This window comes from Myotis nattereri, assembly GCF_964212035.1.
Source record: "Myotis nattereri genome assembly, chromosome: 12".
In the NCBI taxonomy this organism is placed as follows: Eukaryota; Metazoa; Chordata; class Mammalia; order Chiroptera; family Vespertilionidae; genus Myotis; species Myotis nattereri.
In genome coordinates, this window is record NC_138087.1 from 34,137,235 (window position 1) to 34,160,565 (window position 23,331).

Genomic DNA, 23,331 nt, shown 5'->3' on the forward strand with positions numbered 1-23,331 from the left:
ATTGTGTAAACCTCACCCAGTGCACGTACACAAACCTAGATGGCATAGCTGCTGCTGTAACTGCATGTGCTGTGCGCTCACAGAATGGCTGTGCAGCGTTACCACAAATGCTGGGCGGTGCATTGCGATGTCACTAGGCGACAGGAAATTCTCGGCTCCATTATAATGTGATGGAACTACCATCATAATGTGGTCTGTCCTTGACTTCCTCATGTGGCTTTTCCCTGGTGGAGGAAGAGCACAGATTATATACATGGCCGATTTGGCCTTTCGAGCTATCAAAAACTGTATGGCATGGTCATAGAAAACTGGCTCCCAGAGCTGTGTTAAATTTCTGAAAGGCTTCTTATTCTGAGAGTTTTCTTGCAGACTTCAAATGAGGTGACAAAGCTCTAAGTGGTGTTAGGGGTGATAGTTAGCACTGCTGCATCTGCCTCGGTTTTTGTAACCATGCTCTTGAATCTGCCAGCCCTCCCTGGGCTTACCTAATTGCTTATCTATACTAATAAAAGGGTAATATGCTAATTAGACCAGATGTCTTCTGGATGACCATCTGGACGTCCTTCCTGACAAAGTCGGCCCCAGGTGAAGTCACATGCCTCACGGTCCTGGGCACCTTAGGCTACAGCCTGGGCGAAGCCACCCACCCACGGTCACCTGCAGCTGCAGCCAGCCAGGGTGAAGCTGGCCTGGGTCCCGGGTGCCTGTGGCCGGCCAGAAGGAGGGAAATACGGGTCCTGGGTGCCTGCGGCTGGCCAGAGGAGGGAATCCTGGGTCCCGGGTGCGGGGCTGAGGCAGAGGCAGTTAAGGGTGATCAGGCTGGTAGTGGAGCAGTTAGGGGGCAATCAGGCAGGCAGGCAGAGGGGGTTAGGAGTGATCAGGCAGGCAGAGGTAGTTAGGGGAGATTAGGCAGGCAGGCAGGCAGGCAGGCGAACAGTCCCAGATTAGGAGCCAGCGGTCCCAGATTGCGAGAGGCATGTCCGACTGCCGGCAGTCGGACATCCCCCGGTGGGTACTGGATTGGAGAGGGTGCAGGTTGGGCTGAGGGACCCTCTCTCCCGTGCACGAATTTTGTGCACTGGGCCTCTAGTGTTTGAATAACTCTGTTCCCCACTGGACTGTAGGCTGCATGAGGGCAGGGATTGTTTTGTCCATTATCCCCTGGGCTGAGGCAGGGTCTGACACAGCACTAACACAGTGTTTGCTGCCTGCAAGAATAATGTACTTACAGCTGCACTTAAAGTTTTCTCCTTGGTTTCCTTCGCTTTTTTTAACCTGTATGTTGTTGATGTAGATTCTGACAGTTTCCCTGGTGTGCTGTTGGGGGCACTGCAGCATCCTATACAGTCATCCCTCAGTGTCCCTGGGGGATTGGCTTCCGGGGGGCGCCCCCTGGGATATAAAAATCCTCAGATACTCAAGTCCCTTATATAAAATGGTGAAGTATTTCACATAAACCAACTAAGCACATTCTCCTTGATACTTTAAATCAGCGGTCGCCAACCTTTCGGACCTCACGGACCACCACTGGTTGGCGACCGCTGCTTTAAATCATCTCTAACTTTACTTATAATGCCTAATACAATGTAAATGTTATGTCAACAGTTGCTGTATTGTTTAGGGAAAAGTGACAAAGAAAAAAGTCAGCGGCATGCTCAGTACACTTCAGCAACAATGTAATATTTAAAGGAATTTTTCAATCCGTTGTTGGTTGAATCCACTTAATGCAGTACCCGAAGATACGGAGGGTTGACTGTACCGTCCTTCACAGGTCATTTCTCTAGTTTGCCTGAAATTCTTTGGAAGTTGTGTAAATAGGAAAGCTTCCAGAGGTGAATGTTTTTAGGAGACTCCTTTTTCTATTTTATAACATTTTCAAAGTTTACTTATAGCCCGGTGGAGGAAAAGCAGAGATTATATACAAGTAATGATGTTTTTTTACCCCATCTTGTTAAACTCCCCTTTCCTGTGCAGCAACTTGAATTTATTGCTTCATGATAGGAGGTAGCTTTGTTTATAAAGGCTAGATCCCCACTTAAAATGTGTAGCTTCTCTGAGCACTGGGAACTGTGTTACAATAGAGTATCTTTATGAGTGGCCCATGAATACGACTCTTGAGTATTTTTCTTTCTTTCAGAACGCCAGTGACCAGTATCTGGGAGAAGTGTTTTTTGACATCGCGCTGTTTGTGAATTGTGGTTCCCTTATAGCTCTCATTTATGGAGGATTTTGCTCGGCATTTATCAGTGCTGTCTGGGTGGCGTTTCCATTGCTCACAAAGTTTTGCGTGCACAAGGACTTCAAGCAGCACGGTACGGTGTTTTTGGTTTGGGTACAAATGGGAAAATACCTTTAAATACGTAAGATAAGGCTTTCGGGGACTGTTTCTTTGATCTCTTTGGGAAGGTTTTCTAAATGTTTTTCTTTTTTTTTTTAATTTATTGATTTTTTTATGGAGAGGAAGGGAGAGAGATAGTTAGAAACATCGATGAGAGAGATACATCGATCAGCTGCCTCCTGCACATCTCCCACTGGGGATGTGCCCATAAGCCAGGTACATGCCCTTGGCTGGAATCGAACCTGGGACCCTTAAGTCCGCAGGCCGACGCTCTATCCACTGAGCCAAACTGGTTTTGGCAATGGTTTGTTTTTTTAATTTTCAGATCCCACAGATTTTTCTCTCATACCTCATACCCTATCCCATTTTCACGTTTACAAACACATGCTAATATATTATGTATTTTTTTAAAATATATTTTATTGACTTTTTTTTTACACAGAGGAAGGGAGAGGGATAGAGAGTTAGAAATATCGATGAGAGAGAAACATTGATCAGCTGCCTCCTGCACGCCCCCCACTGGGGATGTGCCAGCAACCAAGGTACTTGCCCTTGACCAGAATCAAACCTGGAACCCTTCAGTCCGCAGGCCGATGCTCTGTCCACTGAGCCAAACCGGTTAGGGCTGTATTTTGTTTCTTAATTGTACTTTAGCCTCTCTGAGTGACAGTGATTTATCTCACAGGATAACATGAACCCAAAGGGCACGAGTCACATCTAGCCCAGTTTCTGATAGGTGCCGAGGTACACCAGCACTGTAAAAATCCTTATCGCACGGACGCGTTTCGGAGATCTGTCATTTCTTTCTCTTTTTCCCTAGGTGCCCGAGGAAAATTCATTGCCTTTTACCTCCTGGGGATGTTTATTCCTTATCTCTATGCGCTATACCTCATCTGGGCGGTGTTTGAGATGTTTACCCCCATCCTGGGGAGGAGTGGTTCGGAAATCCCACCGGATGTTGTGCTGGCTTCCATTTTGGCTGGTTGTACAATGATTCTCTCCTCTTATTTTGTAAGAAAATTTTTCTTCTTTTTTAAAAAAAATATAGATATGTGATGAGTTTAGCCATGCCATTCTGTAAAATAGTGTTGCTGATAATTTATTGAGAAATTCTTAAGCAAAAGAAATAGTGAATGGCTGTGCATATTGTGGGTTTGGTGTGGTAAGAAAATGCAGAATGGGTTTTTGTTATTTTTGCCCCTCATCTGATTATATCGCTTTTCAAATAACTTTTCAAACTGCCTGAACGTGAATTTTCAGGGTGCATACCAAGTGAGGACTGGTAGGGGTGGCTTAGTGGTGAATTTTTAGAATGATTCCTAATAGTGTGCTTTGAACTTACTCATTGGAGGCTAGTGATAATACATAGCAGTTTTATTGGTGCTTGTTAGAGCGAGTAAAGGAAGACTAATTCTGATGAGGCTTTTTCCGTGACCATTTGGCTTACAGTTGAGTCTTGTCTCCTCGAGGGATGTACACCTAGGACACCCACGGTGCCTTTGCTTAGCAGTGATGAAAAAGTATCACAGGCTTGTCATTTTGCTTATTCAGTATTCTGCCCTCGGTGAGAGTCCCGCCCTTGCCACCCGTTTCCCTTCCCCGGGACTCTCCAGCGGGAAGAAAGGACATGAGCAGAGTTGATGGCTGGACCCCGTTGGTTAGAACAGGCTCCATGCCGAGTTCTGCCCTGTGAGGTGCAGACACCGTCCAGGACTCCGGACGCTGGCCTGGCCCCGCCAGGGGAGGCAGGTCTCTGTGTGGCACTTCTCGTCGGAGTTCCTAAGAATAAGAAGTACTTACTGAATACCCGTGGGCACACTCTGAAATGTGGGGCTAGGGGACCAAATAGAAAAAGTGATTGTGGCTTTACAGTGTTCTTTCCTCTGTGGAGATGATAGTGAGCTTTTTCATATTTGATTCAGTAAAGGGCTTCTGTGTGGAGGATGTTAGGATCTAGCCACAGGCCAGCAGGCCACATGCCTGACCAGCATTACCCACGCAAGTCCCTTAAGTAGCCAGTAAGTAGCTGTATACGCAACAGCATACATAGTCCTGTAGATTCCTATGCACAGTGTTGTTTGCAGTCGTCGTACTAGTCCTAAAAAAAATCTGAGCCAGTTTCAGCCATTTTATATTTGATATAATGATCAAGTCCTTATTGGTATTTGCAGAGATGGATGGAAAATCCTGAAATGTTTCTTGTTACCTTCAGGGTTTACGTATTTTGGTTTTAATATTAAGCCTCTAAATCCTCTGTACATATTACTAGATAGGTTTGCTGTTGTGAGGATTAAAGATGGTGGAACATTGTCTTGTAGAGAAGTTCTGATCTAGAGTCAGCTGAGTTATGAACTGGATCCCTCAGAGTATTAAGTCGTAGTCAGTGACTGGATATTCAGTTCTTTTCCACATGGAAGGGTTCAAAGTGAACTCTGAGAACCTCACTGTGGAAACTGAAAATGACCCCAAAGCATGGAATCTTGGAAACCATAAGAAAGGGGATTAAAGCATATTATCTTCTAAATTATATTTTCTTAGGAAAGCTTTGATTTTATTAAAAGTGCCTCTTGGCACTAACCAGTTTGGCTCAGTGGATAGAGCGTTGGCCTGTGGACTGAAGGGTCCCGGGTTTGATTGTGGTCTAGGGATATGCCTGAGTTGTGGGCTCGATCCCCAGTAGGGGGTGTGCAGGAGGCAGCTGATCAATGATTCTTTCATTGATGTTTCTCTCTCTCTCCCTCTCTGAAATCAATAAGAATATATTTTTAAAAAGTGCCTCTTGGAATACTTTAAAGCCTCATATAATTTTCATTACGTGAAACAGCTCTGCTGCTTTTTGATGCTGCGGGTTGTCATTCCCATTATTTCCTTGTGTGTTGAGTGTTAAGGATAGTGGCTTATTAATAGGGTGAGCCATCTCTTTGGTAATGGGAAATGGAAGCAGAAAGCATACTTTGGAGAGCTTTTCTTCCAGTCCTTAGGGATTTATTAAATGTATTTGCTAGAAAGCAGTTGAATTCCTGTCAAGTGATCAGTTAGCAGGTCTCCGGGGATTCTGGCGTGCTGCGGCTGTCATGGTTATGTGGGTTAAATGGGGTAGCAGATTGTTTTGCTAACTCACTGCTTTGAGGCCTGGGGAACTTAGTTCTGTGCTCACAGTAGTAAAAACGTAAGATCCTTTATCTAAGACCAGTATTGTTCTGGAGATTACACTGGATGGGATATTGGTACACTGTAGATATAAAGTTCTTTAATTTTATGTAGTAGAGTATATGGTAGGTTATTTGCTTAATTTTCTATTTTCATCTCAAAAGTATTTGCATATTTATGTTCTTTTCTACTTACTGACCCTAGAGGGTGGGTGATAAGGGGGAGAAGACAAAAGGGGGAGCTGGGATTAGATCATGGTTTCTCAAAGGGGTTCCTTCAGAACCCCTAAGGCGCCTGAGTCATGTGTGTCCCCTATAACTTTTAATGTAGTGATTTCATTACAGTTAATAAGCTTAGTTAGGATTTTGGCTGCCGCATTGAGATTGAGACACCCGTGCCGTTGGGAGGGACACTGTTACTTTGTGTTGTAGTTTTTCCTCACGTGCAGGAGCCAGGCAGAGTCTTGAAAGCCCATCCAGAGGGATCCCACACCTGGGCATTCTATGCAGGCATGATGAGTGAAGTGGGAGTCTTGTTGGAATAGGCCTGAAAGCTTACCTCCGTTTCTTTAATAAAGGCCTGATGTCACGAAGTGCTGGTAGTTAAGTCATCTGTGTTAACAGCACGTTGACAGAACAGGAAATAAAATGAGGTCATGGTTTGGTGATGGAGCTACGTCCTCCCGTCTCGGGGCCAACTGAGCAGACACACGGATTGCCCCCTTTCTCCCACTGCTGTCTGTCGGGAAGGCTCCGCCGTGGCCGCCAGCGGGGCGTTCTCCCCCATCCAGGTTCTGACGTGCGATGGGAATCCCTTATAACTAGTGCTGAGTTTCTGGGAGTGTGTGAGCGTGTGTGAGCACCTGCTGATAGATTTTCTTCATGATCTGTCGTATAGCACCTGTCATAAAATAGCTAAAGCCACCTTTCTGCCAGTGGTAATTTTTCCTTTTTTGTGTTTTGTGTTTTAGATTAACTTCATCTACCTTGCCAAAAGCACACAAAAAACCATGCTCACTTTAGCTCTGGTGTGTACAATTACATTCCTCCTTGTTTGCAGTGGAACTTTTTTCCCATACAGCTCCAATCCTGCCAGTCCAAAGCCAAAGAGAGTGTTTCTTCAGGTAAGAGCAGTTTTGCGTGAGCTATTTGAAATTCTGGAGAGGAAAGCCTTGTGTGTTTTGAGCTTCACTAGTCAACAGGAAAACCAACTGACATTCCTACTGTTGACCTTTTGAGTTGTACTCGACTATTCTGGGTAAGACAGTGAGGAAAAGACTGACCATCAGGAGGCATTCTTACCAGCTGGATACTTCCCAAGAGACCAAATTGGAAATATCTGCTCGTTGTTTTATCACTGTTCAAATTGTAAAAATGCACCCACTTTGAAAAATAAGAGCAAATATATATCATGGCGTAATGAGCTTTTAGAAGTACAGATTGTAAGAATTCCTGCAGGCCAGTAAAAATCTAAACTATCAACTGGCAAAATAAAATAGGTATTTTATTTACTTATTAAATTTATTGATTTTTAGAGGAGAGGGAGGGAGGGAGGAAGGGTGGAGGTAGGGAGGAAGAGAGAAACATTGATTTGTCGTTCCGCTTATTTATGCATTCATTGGTTGATTCTTTTTTTTTTTTTAATATATTTTATTGATTTTTCACAGAGAGGAAGGGAGAGAGATAGAAACATCGATGAGAGAGAAACATCGATCAGCTGCCTCCTGCACATCTCCCACTGGGGATGTGTCCGCAACCCAGGTACATGCCCTTGACCGGAATCGAACCTGGCACCTTTCAGTCCGCAGGCCGACGCTCTATCCACTGAGCCAAACCGGTTTTGGCCATTGGTTGATTCTTTTATGTGCCCTGACCAGGGATTGAATTCACAGTCTTGGTTTATGGGGACGATGCTCTAACCCAGCAGTCTCCAACCTTTCGGACCTCACAGACCGCCGGTTGGCGACTGCTGCTCGAACCAACTGAGCTGCTTGGCAGGGGCCTAAAATAGATATTTTTAAATGCTAGTAAAATTGATCTTAGTTAACACTCAAAGTAATATGTGACAATGAAAATATAGTGATTTGGAAAAGGTTTAATAAAATGAAATTTAGAATTTTCTTATATTTCAAGTCTTCCTGGAAACTTTTAGAACTGGCTCTATAAAGCAGGAGGAAGGACTGAGTTGCTTTATTTACAGTCATCTTCTCTGCTAGAGGTTGTTCTGAGTCACAACCTAGATAATGATTCAAGGACTTGCATAAGTAATAATATTTGAACTTAAATATCAGAGAGATTTTGAAAAAGGGCCAACCAGTCCTTGTTTATATACTGGAGGACATAGTGATACATTTTATGTGACATTTTAAAAATATATATTTATTGATTTTTTTTTTTACAGAGAAGAAGGGAGAGGGATAGAGAGTTAGGAACATTGATGAGAGAGAAACATCGATCAGCTGCCTCCTGCCCACCCCCTACTGGGGATGTGCCCACAACCAAGGTACATGCCCTTGACTGGAATCAAACCCGGGACCTTTCAGTCCACAGGCTGACACTCTATCCACTGGCCAAACCAGCTAGGGCTTATGTGACATTTTATAGTTTGCAAAAAACCTTTGGTGAAGAACAGCTAATTAAAAAAAAAAAGTTTTTATTGATTTCAGAGAGGAAGGGAGAGATAAATAGAAACATTAATGATGAGAGAGAATCATTGATTGGCTGCCTCCTGCATGGCCCCTACTGGGGATTGAGCTGGCAACCCCGGGCATGTGCCCTGACCAGGAATCGAACCGTGACCTCCTGGTTCATAGGTTGACACTCAACCACTGAGCCACACCAGCTGGGTGAGAACAGCTAATTTTTAGGAGATTTAATATTATCTGTGACTTGCTAAATGTTTTCAATTTAAAAGTATAGTTAACATACAATATTAGTTTCAGGTATACAACAGCATGTCTAATTTTTATAATTAAATCAGTACTGTTTAGGACAAACCATATTTTTATTTTTAAAAACTCCTGTTCTGATTGGAATTGGGGTTTGCGTCAGTGCCAGAAGTTGGTGAACTTTTCCTGTGAGGGGCCAGATAATATTTGAAGATCTTCCAGCTGCTGTTTTTTTTTAGAGGGAAAGCAGCCACAGACAGCACCGAAGCCCTGTGCAGCCCTTTTTCTTCTCCCGTATGATACTCTTCAGGCTGCTTTCTGCTGTTAATAAAGCTATTCCAGAAGGAACTTGGTGTCCTTTCCCAGAATTCTGTTAAGCACAAGTCCGCCACCTCTTGGTGAGCTGTGATTCCCACTTTTCTCTGCACGTGAATTAGTCTCATGCAACACTGAAAGGTAGATGTGTGTGGACTACGTAGGTCCTTATCTAAAAGGAGTTCTAGTGTCCATGGTTTTCAGAATTTATATGAAATTTAAATATATAAATATATTTGTAAGAAAAAAGCGGAAAAAAGTCAAAATGTATTTGTAAGAAATAATAAAACAACCCATCTTTGAGTTTAAAAGAAAGAACATCAACAGTCCTTAAGAAAACCCAGTTGACCCTTACCGATCCAACTCTTTCTCCATCTCCCTCCTCCCAGCCCCTAAAGCACTCACCCAGCATCTCGAAGTGTGGAGCTAATCATTACCTTAGTTTTCTTGATTTTGCCGCGCATGTATAAATCCCGGAACTACAACACATAGTTCTGCCTGCTTTTGAATTTCTTACAGGTAAAGCCATTCCATAAACATTCTTCTGCCCCAGAGCATGAGAATCGTCCACGTTGATTTGTGTCGCTGTCGTGCGTTGTTTTTCCTTGCTGAGCCGACTTCTGTTGTAGGATGACTCCCCAGTTTGCTCACTTCACTGTTAATAGGCATCTGGGTTGTTTCCGGGTTTTGCTAAGGTGGGCAGGGCAAAGGCTTCTCTAAGGTGCGTATTCCGGAGTGGGATTGCTGGCTTGAAGGGTAGGCGCGTGTTCCCTTCGTTAGGCAATGCTAAGCCGGTTCCTAAGGTGATCGTGCCAGCACACACTCCCTCCGGCAGCGTGCAAGGCGCCTGTGCTGCTCCACAGCCCCTCATTTCTGGTTTTGTCTGCGGTGGGGATACGGGTGAAGGAATTGAAACAGTAGTTTTCTCATTAGTCTTGTTCTCTTCAGCACATGACAAGGACATTTCATGACTTGGATGGAAAAGTAGTTAAACGGGACTCTGGAATATGGATCAATGGGTTTGATTACACTGGAATGTCTCACATCACCCCCCACGTCCCGGAGATCAACGACACCATCCGAGCGCAGTGCGAGGAGAGGGCCCCCCTCTGCGGTTTCCCATGGTACCTCCCAGTGCACTTTCTCATCAGGTGGGTTCACTGCTCCTCTGCTTCAGCTGGAGGTGGGTTTGTTCTCAGGTCCTATCGCTGTATCCACACGTTATTATTGACACTGGTTTACACCAAAGTCAGGTCCGTTCACACTGCTTTTCCTGTCACTGCAACGGTTCTGTTTAGTGGGATGAAGCACTCAGAAGAGTGGGTTTGCTTTTTTTTCAAATTTAGAAAGTCCTCTAGAAATCTCAGTAGTTAGAGAGGGCGGCCTCCTTCACTGAGCTACTGGACAGCAGTTAAGCATCAAGTTCAAATCACGTATTTCATTTCTGGGGAAAAATTTTGTTGTTGTTAATCCTCACCTGAGGATATTTTTTTTCCATTGCTTTTCAGAGAATGGGAGGGAGGGGGAAACATTGATGTGAGAGAAACACATCGATGGGTTGCCTTCTGCACATATCCCAACCTGGGACAGGGAGCAAACCCATAACTGAGGTATGTGCCCTTGACCAGGAATCCAATCTACAACACTAACCATTGCACTGCACTGGCCAGGGCCATTTCTGGGAAAGTTCTAGTGTTTGGCAGTGGAGGATTAGATGAGAAGAAATAGTTTGGGTAGTGGAATCAAGATCACCTACAATCCTCTATTCTTAACTTAGGGAAGGTTTTATTCTGCAATTACCTGGGCTTCAGCAGAATTGGCATTATTTATTACTAGAGGCCTGGTGCATGAATTCGTGCACAGGTGGGGTCTGGCTGGCCTGCCCAGATCAGGGGGAGGGGACACAGGAGGTTGGCTGGCCGCCCCCGCCCCCTGGTCAAACTCCCAGTGGAGGGGACAATTTGCATATTAGCCTTTCATTATATAGGATTATATTCATCAGAGTTTATTTTCATGCCCCAAAATCTGTTTCAAATATTCTGAACACAAGCATCCTAAATATTTTTGCAATAGTGAATATTGAATTCCTTTCCAAATAGGAAAAACTGGTATCTTCCTGCCTCAGAAGTTTCTCCCAGAGAACCTGTTCATTTCAGACTTATATCCAAAGAGCAGACCCCCTGGGATTCTGTAAAGCTGACCTTTGAAGCATCAGGTAAGTCATACGGCAGTTCCCTTCTTGTCTGTAGTTCTTTAAAATTTTAAGCATGAATGTTTTTTCCTTAGGTTTATAATAGTGACCAGTAGCTTAATGTTTTTAAAAGCAACTGTAGTTGATGATTTTTTAAAAGAAAATTTAACAGGCAGCACTAAAAAATACCCAAACCTTCCTCCATCCTTTATGCACAATTTGGAGAATTCCAGTAAAGGCACGTTCCTGGCAGGCAAGCTGTACATCACCCACCCTATGTTTTGTGATTACAGATGTCAAGAAATCAGAAACTTTTTTTTGACTGTTTATATGTAGGTCTGTCTGTGTACCAGTTACCACACTTTAAATTATAGAAGCTTATAGGTAATGATTGGGAGAGTTAAGATCCTTTGTAGTTTTTTTCATTGTTTTGCAGTTACTTTGAGTTTCCTTATCCATGAACCTGGAATGTCCTTTTATTTATTCAAACCTACTTTTTTGTCTCTCAAAAGTGTTAATAGAATTTTTCTTATCTAGGTTTCGTTGCTATTATAATTGGGTTTTTCTCTACCTGTATGTCTTTTAACTGGTTATAATTTGTATGTGTGAAGACAATTGACTTCTGTATGTCAATTTTTTATCTTGCTACCTCATTGGATCTTTTATTTTTTTTACTCTGGAAACTTAAGGGTTCTCCAGGTATACCAGGAATTGCCAAACTTTAAAGGGCCAGATAGTAAATATTTTAGGCTTTGCCATAATTGTAAGCCTGACGGAGTGGTTCAGTTGGTTGGAGCATCGTCCTGTACACCAAAAAGGTTGCAGGTTCAATTCCCGGTCAGCATATACCAAGGCTGTGGGTTCAGTCCCTGGTTGGGGTGTGTTCGGGATGCAACCGATGCTTCTCTCTCTAAATTTAATTTTAAAAAATCCTCAGGTGAGAATTGAAAAAAAATAGGTTAATAAATAAAAAACCCCAAAAACATAAACCATTTTTAGCCTGAGAGCTATACAAAAGCAGACCTCAGGCATAGCTTGTTGACTACTGCATAGCATCTGCAAATGCAGTATTTCTCCTTTACCAGTTCTAAGTGGTTAATACTTCCAGCATCGTGTAGAACAGCTGTGAGATGGTGGCATTCTTGCCTTGTTCTTATACAAAGTCTGTAGTGTTTTCCCAGGATAGATGATTTTTTATCATGTTAAGCATTCATCAGTTGGCACTTCTTGAAATCTTTTTTAAAATAGGGAGTTATTTTAAATTTTGTGAAAGGCCTTTTTTTTTTTTTTTTTTTTTAGCCATCTGTAAAGATGATCATAGGTCTTTTCTTCCTTGGATATTTTGATATGATATATTCCATCAGGTCGTGGCCTGTTATTTTCTTAATGTGATCTTGGATGTTTGCTAATATTTTCTTTAGAAATTTTGCATATCTCATGAATTATATTGGTCCGTGTGTGTGTGTGTTTTACATTCTATCGGGTTTAAGTACCAGTGTTATGCATTATAAATGTAAAAACATCATAAATGTGACACATCATGAAAACAGTTGGTAAGTTTTCCTTATTTTCAATGCTTTGGAAGTTTATGGAGCATTGGAACCACTTGGTTGAAAAGTTGGCTTGAATTCCTCTCTGAAACCACCTGTGTCTTTTTTTGTGGAGTAGCTTCTTAATTTTTCTAGGGTAATTGGTCTACTTAAGCTTTATGGCTATGTTCATTTTTGGTCGCCTGTATTTTTCTAGAGAAATCTCTATTTCAAATGGGTTTTCAGAGTTATTAGTGTAGAGGTCTTCAAAGCAGTCATGTGATTTACAAACTTCTGTTTATTTTTATTTCTCTTTCTGCATACTTGTTTTTGCTCCACTTCCCTCCCCCCCACGCCTCTTTCCTAATCAAGTTAGCTAGTGGTTGTCTTGTTAATTTAAAATAGTAGCAGACTTTTGTTTAAGGTGGATCTGTTTTGTTCTCTTCTCCAGTTCATTGACTTCTGCTTTTATCTATAATATTTCCTAACTTGTGCTTTCTTTTTATTTTGTCCTTTTACCCATTTTATTGAAAACAATGTTTATTGCTATGAATTCTTCTCTTATCATTGATTTACCTGTATCCAGTAGTTTCTGATATATGTAGTTATTTTCATTATTTAGAAAAATTTCCATAATTATTCTATTTCCTTTTACCCATGAGTCTTTTAAATAGGACACCCTTAATTTCCAGGTAGAAGGCTGTTTTGTTGATAATTTCAAGCTTTGATTTATGATCAGTGTCATTAGTAACCTCAATTTTATAGAATTTTGCTATTTTAGTGATCTAATATTTTACTCTTATGAATATTTTATGCTCACCCAAGATGATATATATCCGTATTATCAGCATGTAAAATTTGATACAGATTTCATATGGTCTATTTCACTGATCATTTTGTTTAGGTCTTTTATATAATTTTTTGTTCAATTGGTGTCTTAGAGTGAAATATTATAGTCTTATATGTATTTCTATATATACATTTTGCATCCCTTGTGTAGTTTTGCTTCATTAAATAGTTGCTATTTTGTGTACAGAATTAACAGTTTTTATGTGAACTTGCAGCTTTGAGTATCAAAGTACCTTTACTTTTAATGCTTTTTGTCTTGAATTCTATTTTCTCCTGACATCAAAGAGCTCTCTGTAACATTGTGTTGCCTATAATACCTTTGTTCATACCTTTATTTTCACCCTTTCGGAATCTCTAAGAATATTCCTTGAATATAGTATATGATTGGTCTGGCTTTGTAAGCCAAGCTGAAAACTTTTCTTTTAGTGGCCGTGTTAGATCTAGTCACATTTTATGACTGATGCTTTCCGTCTTTGTCAGTGTTTTGTAATTACGTGTGTAATACTCCTTTTCCTTTGATGTCTTCTTTGCTCTTTAATTATCTGGCACTTAAGGTTTATATTTCTGAGTGTCGGGGGTGGGTGTGTGCTTACTGGACTTCGCTCTCCCTCTCTGGTTTGCTACATGCAGCACTTACACAGTAGTTTCCCACCCCGGTCTCTGTTTTAGTAAAACCCTCAGTGCCAGTTCTTTCGCTATGGCTGCTGCAGTTAAAACTTGGTTTGATGACGCGTATTCTCTAGATTTCTGAAGAAAGGCTCTCGTGAGTGCTAGAATGTTTCAACGACAGGACTGAGACTTGAGCCCAGGTTTCTGCTGCACCTCATTACTTACCTAATTGATCTACACAGATTGGCAAACCTCCATTCGGTTTGCAGTGAGTGTCTTTAAAGTGATAAAAGGCATGAACTTCATAGTCTGGTTTGATGGTGGCTTACCTGCTTTTCTTGCAGATGCTGTTTTAAAGATAGTTATAACGGACCTTTCTTCCTCTTCTGTTACAGGACCAAGCCATATGTCATTGTATGTTCGACCCCACAAAGGCTCCACACTTTCTCAGTGGTCTCTCGGCAATGGCACCCCGGTCACAAGTAAAGGAGGGGACTACTTTGTATTTTACTCCCATGGACTCCAAGCCTCTGCGTGGCAGTTCTGGATAGAAGTACAGGTGGGCTCTCCCAGCACTGCTGGTGTCACTGGTCAGGTTCCCTGGTGGCAGTTGGCAAGTATCAAATACTCGGGCTCAGTATGCTGCCTTCACAGAGCTAGAAAACTAACGGCTTTTCTCTGCCAGGTCCTGGAAGAGCAGCCCGAGGGAGCCGTCACCGTGGCCATCGCTGCCCACTACTTCTCTGGGGAAGACAAGCGGTCCCCCCAGCTGGACGCCCTGAAAGAGAAGTTCCCGGACTGGACCTTCCCGTCTGCCTGGGTGTGCACCTACGACCTCTATGCGTTTTAACCTTGTGAATGGGCTGAGCCAATGCCCTGTGGGATGCTTCAGGTGACATGGTCTCTCCTTAAGCTACATGGATATTTGTAATGTAAGGCAGTGAATTTTAGCAAGTTTTGTGGGCTAGCCCTCTCGGGGCCAAGCACGGTAGTGGTTGTGCTGTGGGGTAGTGACACATGGCCTTTTTAAAACTTGAAAATGCCAGCTTTCTGGCACTTAAGCACACGTGGGTACTACCACTACACTAACATGTCATTTTATATGACCTTACGGACAAAAGCCAACAGACCACTTCAACAGCTGTCCCCGGAGAGTCATGAAAGATGCTGAAAGTACTACAAGACCATTGTTAATGAGACAAATGACATTTCCAATGAAAGCCCAAGACCATTGTTGTGTCATGGATGTGGATAAATTGCCAGTCACTGGAGTAATGATTCCCCTGGAGGCCTACTGTAGGTCACTAGGAAACTATTACAAAAGGACGGGAAGCAGCTTTGGGCTTTTGAGGCCCCAGCCTGTGCTGGGAGAAGTGTCTGCAGGCAGCTTCTAGGGTGTGCGCTGGAGCCCAGGACCCCTGGTGTGGAAGCCGGTGTTCAGCTGGTGGTTCCTCGCCTTCTGAGGAGTGGTCAGTGCAATCCTTGTTGCAATGCTCATTTCCCTCTGGAATATCTGTCCCCCCTCCCCACCTTATCGATCCTCTACCCCCTCCTGTTTTCACAGGTTCTCTTGGTCCAGAATATCAGTTGTTTGTGCAAGTACAGGACTTTCACTTCCTGCCCCAGAGCCGGGTTGCCATGGCGTCTGTTCTGGGGAGGGAGGGTGGGTAATAGTGACTGAGCATTTTATACATACTTATTCTCTTTGTTTTGTAGAAGGGAATTTTCCAAGGTTAATCCTTAAGGGCATAATTTTATTGATGCATGGGGTCCTTATTTTTGTCTGTTTTCTAACCAGCTGAACAGATTGATTTCTCAGTAACTTAGTGTCCAGCAGAACGGCTTCCCTGTAGCTGCTGGGGTTCAGACCCTGCATAATGGCAACCCTAGGACTTAAGAGGTGCTTTTTGTTTTGAAGAAGGTGGCTGTGAGCATATCACAGCAGTGCCCCTGGGTTCCTGGCGCCAGCAGTGGAAGGGCTTGGTGAGATCCCTGGCAAATTTTGCTAGCTTTCTTTTTTCTGTTGAGAGATGTAAAAAGTTGGACTAATTCTGCATTTACTAAGCATAGGCTCCTCCCCCCCCCACACACACACATACAAAACATTTTAAAGAAAAGCTACAATAAGAATTGGCACTTGGACCCATTTGAACAGAAAGATTATAGTAAGTGTGCATCACGGGAGGAAATTCTTCTTGAAACACGATGGGATTTCTGATCATGCTCCTCATATTGCCTGCCTAATTTGTGGCTCTTTAAAACTCACTGGGCCCACAAACAGGGCTGCAGCCAGAGCTGAGTGATGACATGCTGGCTGTGACATGCATGGGCACTAGAGCCATTGCTTTTTTTTTGACTTTGTAGAAACCACATATTTCTAGCCTCAAGTGCCTGACTCCTGCCACATTTATCTGTCAGGCGGTAATTAAGTGTTTATAGCTTGTATGAAATCACAGTTGTGGAGGAAAAGTTAGAAACTTAATAGCTCAATGAATTTTAAAATACAGTCAGTCCTCCATATTTGAAGGTTCCACAGATGGAAAATATGCAGGAAAAAAAGTTACATTATTGTTGACATGGACTAGCTAGGCCTACAGTGGTGGTGTCAGTAGTAAACATGTAGACTTTTTTCCTTATCCTTAAAAAATACAGTATAACTGCTGCTTACATTAGGTATTACCAGTATAAGTAATGTAGAGATGATTTAAAGTATATGGGAGGATGGACGTAGGCTATATGCAAATACTATGCTATTTTATATATGGGACTTAAGCATCTATGGATTTGGGTATCCAAGAGGGTGGTTCTAAGGGATGACTGTACAAGCATATTTTTGTGAGTAATCTGAAATTATTTTTAGGTAAAAAAGGCAAAACCCCAAATGTGTTACTTGTGATTAGTTTCCTTTGGGAAGGATGTTGTTACTCCTTTTTTCAGTAACAATCATGGTTTTCTTTTTGCCCTTGAATTGTACCTTTATATGTAAACAATTATGTTTTTAGGCTTTCTTTAGTATTATAAAGCTTCCACATTATGCAAGGTTGGTAACAAATCTCTGGGCATGCTTAATCTTCTGGGATGTTGATTTAATGGCAGAAATGGTTAAATAATTCCAATATTAGTGGCTCTATTAATAAGCACACCACTGTTGGAACCCCTCTGAAATGAAAGAATTTTGTTTTTTAAGTATCTGATAATTTGAATAACCTTTTAAAAAAAGTCTTTGCAAATTCTAAAATACATGATTTCCTACAGAATTTAAATGTAAGTAGCACATTCAGGGAAAGTGTAAATAATTGTGATTTCGAAGGAATTATTTCTTAAAATTTACTGTGTTGTCCTGAAAAAAAATTATTGATGCATGAAGTATCTGTTTACAGCATGCTAGGATTCTTAAAATGTTGCCGAGGGGGCCATAACCCAGCTTGCTGACTCAGGAAGCTACAGAAAAAATGATTATGTCTGTCCATTACTTTTCACTGGTTTCACTTGAGAATTAATTGTTGCCTTACAATGTTACTGAAATAAACTTTAATATACTAGTTAGTATATTAAAATAGAAAAATATATCTTTATTGTATTCTGTATCCTCATATTTGAAGTTTTTTAAAGTCTTGTTCTTTTTAATAGCTGTTAGAAGGCCTAGACAAGCGGTCACGAACCGGTGGTCTGTGAGGTTGGTGACCACTGGCCTCGATGGTTCCTGTGGTTATAACTGCTATTTTAATGGGCCATGTGAGCAAAGAACTCAAAATGGAAATGTTAGTTTTACTTCAACTGGTATCCTTTTGGCTGTGGAATGAGGCTGTGCATCTGAATTTCACAGAAATTAATGACCAGCTACTTGGTAAATGTTGAGTTTCAGCATATTTAGCAGTTTTAAATCATATCTATTGGCAAAGGAAATCACTGAAGGGCTAATGAAAATGGTATTTTGTTGGATAGAGCTCATTCTAATCTCCACACAAGAAAAGGACATCACTACTCAAAACAGTCCAGTACAAGGTGTAATAATAGCAGAATGACATTCCTAATACAGTTTACAGAAATTTATGGCCAATAGAGCAAAAATGCACTTAATACCTCTTTATTTAAAAAGCCTAGCCAATTTGGAAGTACATCAATATATATTTTTGATACTACTACATTATTTGATTTGTAAAAATATAACATGTTGATACTTTCATTTATCCCAAGAATGCAGAGTTGGTTTAATACCTGAAAAATCAATGCAATATACCATATTCATAAAATAAAGGACAACTACCGTATAATCATCTCAATAGATGACCAATTATTTGGTAAATATTGACAAAGCCTAACACCTTTTCATGATGAAAAAGAAACTAATAGATGGGAACTTCCTCAACCTAATAAAGTAATTTGTGGTTAAAGACTGAATATAATGCTTTCCACCTAAGTTCAGAAAGAAGACAAAGATGTACACTACTCATTTCTGTTGAATACTGTGCTGGAGGTTCTAGCAAGAGGCATCCAGATTAGCTGCAGATGACATGATCTTTAACGAAAACCCTATGGAAGCCACAAAAACTATTACAGTTAACTAATAAATCCAGCAGTGTTGTAGGATCTAATTTCAACATACTAACAAAGAGTAATTCTATTTGCAATAGCATGGAAAACAATAAAATACTTAGGAATAAGCTTACAAAAGTACAAGATTTTTATAATGCTAACTATATAAAACACTGCTGAAAGGAATTAAAGACATGTCCTAAGACCGACAAACTTAATATTAAGTTGGCAATATTCTCCAAATGATCTATAGATTGAGTTCATATCAAATCCCAGCTGCTTTTTGTGTGCACACACATAACTTGACAAGCTGATCCTGCAAGGGACCCAGAACAGCCAAAACATTCTTGAGAAAAACTTAGGACTCACACTTTCAAAACTTCCTACAAAGTAGCAACAGTAATCAAGACAGTGTGGTACTAGCAGAAACAGACACAGATCAGTGTAATGCAATCAGCCAGAAATAGACCCATACACTCACAGTCTACTGAGTTTTGACAATGGGAGAAAAACTTCAGTAAATGGTCTGGGACACTGAATCGTCACATATAAAAGAACAAAGTTAGACCCCCTCAGGACATAAATAAAATGAACTCAAATAGATCAAAGACTAACATGTGGAAACTAAAATCATGAAACCCTTAGAAGAAAATATTGGCATTAGTACCTGCTGTTGCTAACTGAAAGAGAGGATTTTCACTTTTTTGAAAAAAGCTGTTACCGTACTAACGTAGGTCTTTCAAAAAAGCCGAGTGCCACAGCACAAACTTTCAAAAAGCAGGAACACGCTACTCTTGGATAGTGGGGGAATGAAACCTGTATCTGATAAGCATCTAGTATCCAAAAGATAGAAAAACTCTTGCAAATCAACAAAAGAAAGATAAATGACCCAAATATGAAGTGAGCAAAGGATGTGAACTTTTTTATCCAAAGATACACAAATGGCTAATAATCATGAAAAGACAGTCATAAGGGAGATGCAAATCTATAATGAGATACCACCACTTATTATATTAACGCAGATGGCTATAACCAAAAATACAACAAGTGTAGACTGGAGCCCTCCTCCACTGCTAATGGGAATTAAAAAAAAAAAAATAGCCCAGGCACTCTGGGAATATGGTTAGACATTTCCTCAAAGAATTAACTCACATCACATGACTCGGCATTTCCACTCCTAGACAGAACTGAAAACATGTCCACACAGAACCTACTTGTACATGAATGTTCATAGTAGCATTATTCATGATAGTCAAAACGTGGAAACCACCCAATTCCTTAAATAACTAGATAAACAAATATAGTATGTCTATAAAATGGAGTATTATCCAGCCTTGAAAAGGAATGAAGCATTGATACAAAGATGAACATCATGCTCAGTGAAAGAAGCCAGACAGAAAAAAGCCACATATAACATTATTCCATTTATATGAAATGTCCAGAATAGGCAAATCCGTAGACACAGCAGATTTAGGAATATAGGACAACAGGAAAAAGTAATCAAATTGTTAATCTCACCTATTAGAGATGATGCCTGGTGTCCTCTACACTTTTGTATATAAAGTTTTGCTTGGTGGAAATCATATGGTATGCATGATTTTGTATCATTTTTCATGGTAGTTTAAAACATTTTCCATGCCATCAACATGAATCATTTGTTCCAATCTTGCATTGTCAAGCATCTAGGATGCCACCAACTCTTGAGGCTCCTATCCTAAATAATTCTGCATATAAATAAATATTAAGTCTGCTGAATTTCTAAGTTATTTCATAAGAAAAATTCTAAGAGGTGGAATTATATGATCAAAAGAATATTTATGTGGCTTTTAATACATATACTTTTTGCTGTTACCCTGAGATGGTGAGCAAACAAAAGTTAATGTAATGGTTTTATGGCCCTTTACCAAGTATACATTACAGAAGTAGCAGCAACTTTAATTCAAGCAAAGGTTGACTTTATATCCCCAAATGACTTCTTGTTTTGGTATTAGCAAATAATTTAAACCTTTAATAGTTATACTGAATATTTAAATTCACTGGTTAAAAATATGGCTTAAAGAGTTGATACCTGAACCAAACAAGGCAAAAAAAGATTGAGTTTTTAAATATTAAATTATATTAACAAATTATCAGATAAATTTCCTATAATTTTTTTTTTTTTTTTTGCCTTGGGGCCACCCATTCCTATTAGTTGAAAAACAAGTATTTTCTAGAGGACTCATTTATGGCATTAACCCTAGGAATATAGCTCTTATTGACGCCTGCTTGGGACAGTGCAAGATGAACCCAGCAGCACATTAGGATATTTGAAAAAATGACAGCTGTTTAAATGGTAAATCATTTTTATTGATGGAATATTCACACCAAGCACAAAAGTAATGCTAGGTCTTCTCCTAGTGGACTAGGGCAGAAGAAATTTCAGTTTAGTTTCTTGCTGAGCTCATGATGTACTCACCTGGGAAACAGTTCTATCTTAAGATTCAGGGAAAGGTGGTTTAAAACAAAGGCTTAAATAAAAGTAGCACCAGAAGGACCAGGTCAGGTACCAATAATCACATATTCCACCCATTCAGGAGTTTCTGTATGTGAAATTATTGCACTTGTGAAAAGTAAATGATAGTAAATTACCAAACCCAATAATTTAAAACAGTTTGATGAATTCTGAACTAAGCAATTTCAAAATAGTCTTGAGTTTCCCATCAAAGGAAACTTGGCTAGGACAACTAAATCTAGCCACTTCCTTTTAAAAACAAGGATAGAGGACCAAGTTTTATTTCTAAACTCTAATTGCACTAAGAGGAGAGAGGCTGTTTTACATAGTGGTATGAATTTGGTCCACATGAAATACATTGTTATTATAAAAATAAACAAGTTTGTTTTTGTAAAAAATAACATTGCATTCCTTTGTTCAAATTGCACAATACAAACAAGCTATCTAAATTAATACTGTTATAAGGTAATTAGAAGTACATACACAGGGTATGTGTTTAATCTGAAGCAATTAAGGAGTATGCAGTTTTCATAATGTATGAAAACTAAAATTAAGTCATATCTAGAAATACATAAAATATTTTAAAAATTACAATGAAGAATGCATTCTTTACATACTAATTTTTAGTTAGCCGTGATAATACAGGATTCAGTATATTTACATAAAACTCCATTTTTACTCAATTTACAAAAGCAATAAATAAGAAACTACATTAATTTGCACAAAACGTGTTTCATTTCATGATTGGTGTGACCATTTCTGTTATTTTATGACCAAGCCAATAAAATAAACCTGTCTTCCTCTATGAAGACTGCTCATATATGGAAAGAAGAGCAAGCCCTGTCTTTATTCCAAGAGTGACTATAAATGTCCATGCAGAATCCAGCATAAAACCTTACAAATTATAATAATACAAGCCCTAAAAATATGAACAGTGCCTTTGAGTATATTTATACAAGAGTATTCACAAAGATAAAATTCTTGATACAAAATGGTTTAGTGGTATCTAACACATAATTAGACAAGAACCCGTCCGACCTCCGGTCCAGCAGGAATGCAGCTGGCACACTGCCTCACAGGTATAGCGCTCCCATCATTCAGGACTGGCATGTGCTGTGCCAGGGCAGACATCTGCTTAGGAGGCCCAGTCAGAGTCCAGTGCTCTCAATCTAGGGCATTCCAGGTAGCTCAGGTACCTGACAAGCTACAGCAAGCACATGAGCATTTATTTTTAAAAAAGCAGTCTGGACACACGCTGAACCAGAAAACGTAAGAAGCTATATGTAGTGAAAAAGCAAGCTCATCTGGGGCAAAACAATCCCTATGGTTTAAGAGCTACCAATCTTAAGAATAAAACCAAAATATTCTCATGTACATCTGTACAGTATTCTTTATTACTTTCCACCAAAGCTTTAAATTTTCTTTTTAAATGAAAGATGATTTATTCTGATATATTTTTCTGGAGTCAAGGAGATTTCTTAGAGAAGAGTTAGTTAAAATTTAATACCTTACCAGAGTCTCTGAGCTGAGCTCCCTGGTTAAATCATCCAATGAGGTCACAGTGTCCTCAGTTGCACGCATGCTGCTGCTAATTAATACTGCCGTGGTGACGGCACCTCACCGTTGTTAGGACACACAACAGTCGTAAGTCCCATCCTGAAAAGTTTCCTCCTCCTCTGCGCGGGTTGTGTTCTCCTCTTTCCCGCTGACCATACCGCTACCTCCGACCTCGCCCTGGGGGATGCTTCCATGGCCTGAGGAGCCCCTGCTCTCCTCTGCCCGAGGACTAGTCTGTTCAGGAGTCTTACCCACAGTTACTGGCTGGAAAGCTTCAGGATGGACCTGCTCTTCTGTTATCTCACTGAGCTTCTGTAGTTGTGGCTTAATGATGTTCAAAAATGGCTTATATCCAGGACTAAGTAAAGGAAAGAGGAAATTAGTTCACCTGCCATATTCAAAAGGCTCCATAGAGTGTTATATATATACTAGAGGCCCAGTGCACAAAATTCGTGCATGGGTAGGATCTCTAGGCCTGGCCCGTGATTAGGATTGATCAGGGCATTCCGCTGTTGGCCAGGGCCTTCCTTCATTCTGTGCCGCCCCCCAGTGGTCAGCGCATGTTATAGCGAGTGAGGGAACTCCCGGTGGAACTCCTGAGGGAACACTTTGCATATTAGCCTTTTGTATATGCAAATATACTTTTTCTATTGATTTCAGAGAGAAAGGGAGAGATAGAAACATAATGATGAGAAAGAATCATTGATTGGCTGCCTCCTACATGCCCCCAACTGGGGATTGAGCTCGCAACCCGGGAATGTGCCCTGACAGGGAATCGAACCATGACCTCCTGGTTCATAGGTTGATGCTCAACCACTGAGCTACACTGGCCGGGCATTACAGTGTTATGGAAAAATTCGTACTAAACACAGATACAGT

At 40.7% G+C, this 23,331-nt stretch overlaps 2 protein-coding genes across 3 annotated transcripts in view; one reads left to right on the plus strand and one right to left on the minus strand.

Moving 5' to 3' along the window:
- ERMP1 (endoplasmic reticulum metallopeptidase 1) overlaps positions 1 to 17,435 on the plus strand; it is a gene marked incomplete at its 5' end in the record, with an annotated part of 34,388 nt that extends 16,953 nt beyond the window's left edge. The window contains 7 exons of one of the 2 annotated variants that reach the window (XM_081103418.1): positions 2,138 to 2,312; positions 3,159 to 3,349; positions 6,459 to 6,611; positions 9,639 to 9,841; positions 10,790 to 10,905; positions 14,264 to 14,427; positions 14,554 to 17,435. In XM_081103418.1, the coding sequence (XP_080959544.1) occupies positions 2,138 to 2,312; positions 3,159 to 3,349; positions 6,459 to 6,611; positions 9,639 to 9,841; positions 10,790 to 10,905; positions 14,264 to 14,427; positions 14,554 to 14,718 (1,167 nt within the window). In that variant the 3' untranslated portion in view covers positions 14,719 to 17,435. The remainder of the gene's footprint in view (positions 1 to 2,137; positions 2,313 to 3,158; positions 3,350 to 6,458; positions 6,612 to 9,638; positions 9,842 to 10,789; positions 10,906 to 14,263; positions 14,428 to 14,553) is intronic. The other variant, XM_081103419.1, reaches the window with a different exon arrangement.
- A 3,134-nt stretch (positions 17,436 to 20,569) lies between these two features.
- Positions 20,570 to 23,331, minus strand: part of RIC1 (RIC1 homolog, RAB6A GEF complex partner 1) — a gene marked incomplete at its 5' end in the record, with an annotated part of 87,627 nt that continues 84,865 nt past the window's right edge. The window contains one exon of the mRNA XM_081103128.1: positions 20,570 to 22,810. Coding sequence (XP_080959254.1) covers positions 22,522 to 22,810 — 289 coding nt within the window. The 3' untranslated portion in view covers positions 20,570 to 22,521. The remainder of the gene's footprint in view (positions 22,811 to 23,331) is intronic.